This window comes from Cimex lectularius, unplaced genomic scaffold, assembly GCF_000648675.2.
Source record: "Cimex lectularius strain Harlan isolate CLEC.00 unplaced genomic scaffold, Clec_2.1 scaffold67, whole genome shotgun sequence".
NCBI lineage: Eukaryota > Metazoa > Arthropoda > Insecta > Hemiptera > Cimicidae > Cimex > Cimex lectularius.
The window spans coordinates 1053899-1062697 of NW_019392738.1; the positions used below are offsets into that span (position 1 = coordinate 1053899).

The 8799-nt window shown below is 34.6% G+C and overlaps 1 protein-coding gene across 2 annotated transcripts; it reads left to right on the top strand.

Moving 5' to 3' along the window:
• Nucleotides 1-182: 182 nt before the first annotated feature.
• LOC106666660 (succinate dehydrogenase [ubiquinone] flavoprotein subunit, mitochondrial-like) lies at nt 183-8745 on the top strand. Of its 2 annotated transcripts, none has more exons than XM_024227066.1 (14): nt 183-353; nt 3104-3181; nt 3245-3462; nt 3533-3633; nt 3699-3858; nt 3917-4043; nt 4139-4277; nt 4339-4507; nt 4665-4860; nt 4927-5124; nt 5185-5376; nt 5437-5580; nt 8313-8426; nt 8486-8745. In XM_024227066.1, the coding sequence occupies exons 1-14, from the start codon at nt 294-296 to the stop codon at nt 8570-8572; spliced, it is 1983 nt and encodes a 660-aa protein (XP_024082834.1). In that variant the 5' UTR covers nt 183-293; the 3' UTR covers nt 8573-8745. The 2 variants fall into 2 exon arrangements, with proteins under 2 accessions (XP_024082834.1, XP_024082833.1); XM_024227065.1 differs by lacking the exon at nt 183-353 and adding an exon at nt 1400-1569.
• The last annotated feature ends 54 nt before the right edge of the window (nt 8746-8799 follow it).

Here is an 8799-nt window from a genome sequence, read left to right on the forward strand (position 1 = left end):
ATCAAAAGCAAAAAAAAGCACGTTTTAACGAAAAATCTCAATTCAAATCAACACAAAGCACGATGATTATTTTAAAAAATGGAAATTTAAATACTACCAAGTCCTTTGGGCTTTCAAAGGATACCTTTAACAACATCATCGCCCCTTTAAAATACCTTAGGACCTTAGAGGCACCGTTTAAAATCACATGTTCTTCGGGCTGATTACCTGAAGTCGGTCTTTGAAAGTCGGCTTTTGTACCTGAACCTGAACCTATTTTATATATCACTTCTATCTTGAGTTTTGTCCTTAAAATGACGAGCCTTCTCAAGATTTCGTCGATTCTCTCCAAAACAGCGACTAAACACACTGTTGTAAGTTTTTTTTAAGGTTCCTTGGGTATTTACGCAAAAATAAATAAATATATATTATTTATATTTATAAATATCACAAAGAATATTTTTCACTGAGATGTTCTTTTAAGGAGAAAATGTATTGAATTTTACCCTGCTTTTTTAAAATTTTATCAATTTTAAACGGCCTTGAATTTTTCAGCTTATCATCTTGTCCCCCTGCAGTTTTGGAAGGACTGAGCAAATTGCTGATAACTTTTGTATAAGGAAAAATTTGCACATCAGTGATGATAGAGATGTGATGGTTATTGTTAATTAATTGTTTTGAGATTGCAGCCAGAAAACTTAAAGGTTTTACTCAATCATATATATTTTTTATATATGTGATTGATAAAAAAATATGGTTGAGTAAAAACAGGAAGTTTCTAACTGCAATCGCAGATGAACTTTTCAGCGATGGTCATTACAGATCCAAAATGACAGTATTGCTTCCGATATAATTTGACCTAGATACCTAGAGTGCAAGAATTTCATGCAACAACTTTAAATCTAGAACTGTCAGAACAAAAAAAAATTATATTCAAATTTAATTGCTTGCTCTGAAATTTTGAACAATTTTCATCATGCTGAACCAGCATTGGATCACTTATTGCTCCATCTTCAGTGAGAAACAGTTAGTTTTATGTGCATGGTTTTTATGTAATGCTGACTGATTGTGTTCCGCAGCATCACCAGACCATTTTCATGTACAAACATAAAAGACTTTTGGTGCGTACTGAGTTTAGTGTGCAATAAAATATATCAAAACTAATGAACTACTAATAATAAAAGATTTTTGGTAACTTAGTGATTCAAGTTTTTGTATAAAGTTTCAAATCTTTTGCTAAGATCTTTCCATTTTCTACTTTTGGCCTACCATCCACTAATTGTTTATTTCATCTTTGTAGGTTTTTACCCAGGTTGCAAAAGTTTCTTGGAATCAATTACATATTAGATTTAACCCATGTGTGTCTTTTCTAGATTTAAAGAGATTTTATGTAGTTTATTATCAAAATATTCATTAATTATCACATGTTCTTCGGGCTGATTACCTGAAGTCGGTCTTTGAAAGTCGGCTTTTGTACCTGAACCTGAACCTATTTTATATATCACTTCTATCTTGAGTTTTGTCCTTAAAATGACGAGCCTTCTCAAGATTTCGTCGATTCTCTCCAAAACAGCGACTAAACACACTGTTGTAAGTTTTTTTTAAGGTTCCTTGGGTATTTACGCAAAAATAAATAAATATATATTATTTATATTTATAAATATCACAAAGAATATTTTTCACTGAGATGTTCTTTTAAGGAGAAAATGTATTGAATTTTACCCTGCTTTTTTAAAATTTTATCAATTTTAAACGGCCTTGAATTTTTCAGCTTATCATCTTGTCCCCCTGCAGTTTTGGAAGGACTGAGCAAATTGCTGATAACTTTTGTATAAGGAAAAATTTGCACATCAGTGATGATAGAGATGTGATGGTTATTGTTAATTAATTGTTTTGAGATTGCAGCCAGAAAACTTAAAGGTTTTACTCAATCATATATATTTTTTATATATGTGATTGATAAAAAAATATGGTTGAGTAAAAACAGGAAGTTTCTAACTGCAATCACAGATGAACTTTTCAGCGATGGTCATTACACATCCAAAATGACAGTATTGCTTCCGATATAATTTGACCTAGATACCTAGAGTGCAAGAATTTCATGCAACAACTTTAAATCTAGAACTGTCAGAACAAAAAAAAATTATATTCAAATTTAATTGCTTGCTCTGAAATTTTGAACAATTTTCATCATGCTGAACCAGCGTTGGATCACTTATTGCTCCTTCTTCAGTGAGAAACCGTTAGTTTTATGTGCATGGTTTTTATGTAATGCTGACTGGCTGTGTTCCGCAGCATCAATAGACCATTTTCATGTACAAACATAAAAGACTTTTGGTGCTTACTGAGTTTAGTGTCCAATAAAATCTATCAAAACAAATAAACTACTCGCAACACAGCGATTCAATTTTTTTATAGTTTTGAATCTTTTGGTAAGATCTTCCCATTTTCCACATTTGGCCTACCATCCACTAATTCTTTATTTCATATTTGTAGGCTTTTACCTGGGTTCCAAAAGTTTCTTGGAATTAATTGTATCTTAGTTTTAACCCATAAATGTGTCGCTTCTAGATTTAAAGAGATTTTATGTTGTTTATTATCAAAATTTTCATTAATTATTATAAATATCCTCAAGGGGTTTGTATTTAAAATAGGGTGTTTTATGTGAAATTTTGATCAAACATTTTCATCATGTTGACCAGCTTTGAGTCTGTTTTCACTCTAGGAGGCTTGTTGAACTGCTTCTGTACTACAGTGCCTCACCGAGGATGGCCCAATTCCGTAACGCGTTTGCATATCCAACCAAACCATGAGTGAAGACAACCAAGTCCATTTAATTTTCAAAAGAAATAAATTACTTGCAACTCTATGCTTCGAGTTCTTATAAATTTTCGATTCTTTTGGTGAAATCTTTACATTAAAAAAACTTTTGGTCTTTTGTACACCAATTATTCATTACGTATTTGTTGGTTTTTATCTTGCCGGCTCATGAAGTATCTTGGAAATATTTCATTTTAACTTTAACACACATTGCCTTCCTATATTTAAAGATATTTTACGTGCAACAATAACATTGGGCTAATATTTTACTTCCTCATTCTAATTAATCAGCCTTTATTTGCAGAATTCTACCCTTCCATCAATAACATCATTTCGGAAGTTGCATATAACTCCGAATGCAGGAACTACAACGAGCAGCAGTGTAAGTGATACCTGTAAAAAAAATTATTATTTCGTGTATATTTATAGTTATGCTTTTTGTTAGATTTCAAAAGAATACCCAGTAGTTGACCACACATACGATGCTGTCGTTGTCGGTGCGGGCGGCGCAGGTCTCAGGGCGGCGTTTGGCCTTGTGGCTGAAGGTTTTAAAACAGCAGTCGTAACAAAATTATTTCCGACAAGATCGCATACAGTCGCCGCCCAAGGAGGAATTAACGCGGCATTGGGAAATATGGAAGAAGACGATTGGCACTGGCATATGTATTTTATATTTTATTTGATGGAAAATTTCTAATGGATTTTTTATTTTTTTTAAATTTATTTTTTAAAGGTATGATACTGTGAAAGGTTCAGATTGGCTCGGAGACCAAGACGCTATTCATTATATGACCCGTGAAGCGCCCAAGGCTGTCATTGAACTTGAAAACTACGGTAAGCTTTTCATTTCAACTTTATGACAAAAAATTCATTATTTATTTTTATTTTTTTAATTTTAGGTATGCCGTTTTCAAGAACTCCTGAGGGAAAAATATACCAAAGAGCATTCGGAGGACAAAGTTTAAACTTTGGCAAAGGTGGCCAAGCTCATAGGTGTTGCGCTGTTGCAGATAGAACTGGACATTCTCTTCTTCACACCCTTTACGGCCAATCCCTAAGGTACTGAATTTACCAAAGGTAAATTTTAAGTTGTCAATAATTTAAAATTTAATTTTAGGTACAATTGCAACTACTTTATTGAATATTTCGCCATGGACCTTTTGATGGAAGGCGATACCTGTGTCGGAGTGATAGCCCTCAGTTTGGAAGACGGGAAGCTTCACAGATTCAGAGCGAAGAATACTGTAATTTATTTAAAATTTGTAGAAACAAGTGGAGTGGTTGTTTCATTTTTTTTTTTTTTTTTTTTTTTTTTTTTTTTTTTTTTTTTTTTTAATAGGTTTTGGCAACTGGTGGTTATGGCAGGGCTTATTTTTCTTGTACATCAGCCCATACTTGCACAGGCGATGGCCAAGCAATGGTAACAAGGGCCGGCTTGCCAAACCAAGATTTGGAATTTGTTCAATTTCATCCGACGGGTAAAAAGGAACTTTATAAAAAAATGTAATGACTTCGTTTAAAAAAAAATTTTGTTTATAGGAATCTATGGTGCTGGTTGCCTTATAACAGAAGGGTGCCGAGGAGAAGGTGGTTATCTGGTAAACTCCGAAGGTGAAAGGTTTATGGAAAGATATGCTCCTGTTGCGAAAGATCTCGCCTCAAGAGACGTCGTGTCGAGGTCAATGACGATTGAAATCCGTGAAGGAAGGTGATTACTATGCACATTTACACACTTTGAAAAGAATAACTAGTACTTGACAAAGCAAATTATGTAATATGTTTTTTCAAGAATGGGCATACAAATGAACACTACGTGTATGAATTTAAAAAAAAAAGTTTTTGTTAATATTTTTATTGTAATTTAGAGGAGTAGGGCCAGAGAAGGATCATGTATTTCTACAACTCCACCACCTCCCTCCGGAGCAGTTGGCCTCTCGTTTGCCAGGTATCTCCGAAACTGCCATGATTTTTGCAGGAGTGGATGTAACAAGAGAACCGATCCCAGTTATTCCTACTGTGCATTACAACATGGGAGGCGTGCCTACAAATTACAAAGGACAGGTAAATTATATTATTGTTAACTTTAATATATTTTAACTTTTTTTTTTTTTTAATTTTTATTGTAAGGTGCTCACTCACTCTGGAGGAAAAGACAAGGTCGTAGAAGGCCTATATGCCGCTGGTGAGGTCGGCTCATCCTCAGTTCATGGAGCCAATAGGCTAGGAGCTAACTCCTTGCTCGATTTAGTCGTATTTGGCAGGGCCTGTGCTAAAACGATCGCCGAGGAAAACAAACCCGGTGAAAAAATCAAAGAATTGTCTCTGGTAAGTCTTCAAAATATTTTAATTTAAAAAAAAAATCTACAATCTGCTTGGTGTTTTAAGTCAAATGGAGAACAATCTGTGGCAAACTTAGATCAATTGCGAAGGGCCGATGGAAATCTGCCGACTGCGCAAATTCGCCTCAACATGCAGAAAACTATGCAGAAGGATGCCGCTGTATTTAGAACTGGAGCGACGTTGAAAGAAGGCGTTAAAAATATGGAAGAAGTGTACAAACAGTTAGATGATCTTAAGGTATTTTTTTATTATTAAATTTGAGTTTCTTCTTATTGACCGATAGAAAAATTTCAATAGGTGTCTGACCGAAGCATGGTTTGGAACTCAGATCTCATAGAAACTCTCGAGCTACAAAACCTGATGTTATGTGCTGTACAAACTATCGTTGCTGCTGAAAACAGGAAAGAAAGCCGAGGTGCTCACGCTAGAGAAGATTTCAAAGTAGGTGTTATGGATTAAACAAATGATTATTTTAAATTTCTCTAAATGTTTATAGTTTTGTGTCATTCTAATAATTTACTGTTTTTTTTAAATAATTTTTACTCTTTTACACATAGTAATTTTTGTTTAAAATGTCGTTATCACATTCAATACAGTCTTTGTAATCTGTAAAGGTATAAAAATTGTGCCTAAGCATCCTACATATTGAATGTGTTAATGAACATGATGCTGAGTGTCCATTCATGATCGCTTCAAATGGAACCGCGCCAAGCTCCATTTGGAGTGCCTGAAATTTGAGGGGGCATTCACTACCGCTCCACAGCCAGTCACTCCGAACGTCATCTAGTGAATTACCTTCTCAAAATAGATGACGATCTCTTATGCTACGCTGCTGTTTGTTTATATATTAAAAGCAAAAAACCGAAGAGGAAATGTTGTAAGAAGTGGCTCCTGAACAGAAGCCGTAATACCCACATCAATTTGATAAAAGATCTTTCCCTTGAACCCGCCAATTGGAGGAACTTTTAAGGATGGATGAAACGTCTTATTTATTAATAATATTTAGTGTTCTATTGACCAAATTACTTTTTTCAATTAATCTTTTTTTGTAAGGTTTTGGTTGAAATGAAAAGCTAGTGCCACGAGCGGGATTTGAATCCATAACCTTCGGATAAATACCCCGCTGCTCTACCACTTGAGCTATCGTGACTTGAAAAATGGCAAAAAGGAGGGAAATTTCAAAAGGTATGGTTGAGATGGGAAGTTAGTGTCCGAGTGGATCGAAGTCACGATAGCTCAAGTGGTAGAGTAGCGGCATATTTAGCCGAAGGTCGTGGATTCGAATCCTCTCGTGACACTATTTTTTCATTTCAACCAAAACCTTACAAAAAAAAGATTAACGTCTTATTTATATTTACTCCAGCTTGTTACCCCCTTGATTAGAAAACAAAAGACAGTCATGAGAGAAATCATCATTCTACATGAAAGGTTGGCAGCTACATTACATTCTCTAAGTTCACTTAAGTTCTTTACTACGATTTCTGCTCAGCGCTTAGGAGTTATCAATACTGCATCTCTAGTTGCATTTGTATCCTTTGTTTTGAAAAGTTTGACTAACCAGTGGTTGAGGACTGAATTTCTTTTATTTCTATCGTGGTAATCATTGTCTACCACTTTCCATAAATATGGTAAACTTTCATACAATTCAATCACCTCAACAATAAAATCTTGATTGGATGTCATTGCCAATAAAGAGTAAACGTTTTTGACTTTTGAGAATGTACGACGGAGATGTTTGCTCAGTGACAGAAAGACGGAGACTGCGCACAAAAAACCCCCGCGGGTTTTCCCATTCACGACCAAGCCAGCACTTCAATATTCCACCATTCACACCAGGTTTTTCCATGAATGCGCCATGTCCTCGTCGTGCCGTAGATATTTGGAGTGGCGCGATGGAGTTTGGACTGGTCGAATATTCAGCACAGCCGGGCACGCCAGTTCAGTTTTGCCATTGACGTGGTTTTTGGAAGGGCGTCGCTCCGTTTGGACTGCTAGGAGTGATCGTGAATAGCCACCTTTTTAAAATTCTAGGATTTATTGAGGTAAAAAATTTACCACTAGTTTGTCTGTAAATTTGAATTTTTTTCCATCAAAATATGCTAGAGATGTTGATGTTGGTCTCTAGATTATACAGGCTATAATGTACTTTATGTCCTATATTTTTTACATTTTTACTTATTTAGTGAAAAAATTAATGTGGATGCTAGGAATTGGAGGAGTTTCCCCTGAGCACTGCAGCTTTACAGCATATTGTACTCCTTCCTGGTTCCATTTTTAATAGCTCACAACACGTGTGCGAAATTTTTGAAGGGGGTCAGGGCCAAATTCCGGGAGGTTTATATCTGATGTGTGTCACTTTCATTGCGACCTCTGTAAATCTTATGCATAAGAAAAAAAAAAAATCCAGAAGCGGTGGCAATTGAACCCTGGACCCCAGGATGCACTAATCAAGAGTCTAACCTCTTAATTAGTGTGGTCCCCTGTTTTCTTGATTAAAAATTATTTATTGAAAATGCAAAATAAATTTAATTTTTAGCCTTCAAGCAGTCATTTGTGTTTTTACTCATCATAATACTTCAGGAAGATTGCTTTTGAAGTACAGTAGAGTCCTTATAGTCCAAACTAATTGGTACCGAGCCTTGTTTAATTTTATTATCTGAATAACTGCAATAATGCAGAAACAAGCAATAAAATGAATTATTTTGATACTGGATCAAGGGTCAATTTTAAAAATAATCTGGATGTTTTGAAAAAGACAAGTGTGAGAGTTGTCATTTCTGGTCATTTTGATCTGCCATTTTTAGTTTTTAATTATTTAGTTAAAACCCAACAGTGAAGATAGTGACAAACCGAAATATGTTGAATAGTCCAAAATGTTCATAAAGGACCAAACTCCTATACTGTATATACTATCAGTTAATCACCTCGTACACCTCAAAATTTAACGGCTAAAGTGGAGTGACATTGACAGTATTTGGAGTGTGAAAAATGCAATAATTATCAATACATTTTAAATTAGGTAGAAAATACAAAAAACTATATTTTACAAACTGAAAATGTTGCTGAATAATACTTGTTTGGATAAGCGGGACTCTAGAATATTTTTGCCCATTTCCCCCCCCAAAAAAAAGGAAAAAAAAAGTGTAGTTGATAAAGTAGGTTACTGTTTTCAGGTCAGGGTTGATGAGTATGATTACTCAAAACCACTTGAAGGACAACAGAAAAAACCATTTGAACAACACTGGAGAAAGCATACATTGACTACAATGGACCCTAAAACTGGAAAGGTAGTTTTTTTACTTCAGAACCTTGTGACCAAATATTTTTTTTTTTTTTACAATTTCAGGTCGAAATTAACTATCGTCCAGTCATTGACGATACATTAGATGCTCATGAGTGTAAGACGGTTCCTCCAGCCATCAGATCTTATTAGATAGGAAACTTACATTTCATGTTCCTTTGAAAACATTACAGTATTTTATGTTTGTAAATAAAAATTTGACCTGTTTCAACCTCATTTTGGTATTTAAATCAATTTGCAGGATCGATTGTTATTGCTCTGTTTTCAAAAATCCATCTGAATAATTTATTTAGTTTAATTTATTATTTAATTCTTGTTTATTGTTTTCCCTTCACCCTTAGTTTTAGTGCAAAAAGACT

Bases quoted from the DNA above. Each gene is read 5' to 3' on its own strand.
- LOC106666660 (XM_024227066.1), top strand. From the start codon at position 294: ATGACGAGCCTTCTCAAGATTTCGTCGATTCTCTCCAAAACAGCGACT. The intron at 4,508-4,664 runs GTGATTACTATG...ATTGTAATTTAG, and splicing joins ATTGAAATCCGTGAAGGAAG to AGGAGTAGGGCCAGAGAAGG. The intron at 5,377-5,436 runs GTATTTTTTTAT...AAATTTCAATAG, and splicing joins AACAGTTAGATGATCTTAAG to GTGTCTGACCGAAGCATGGT.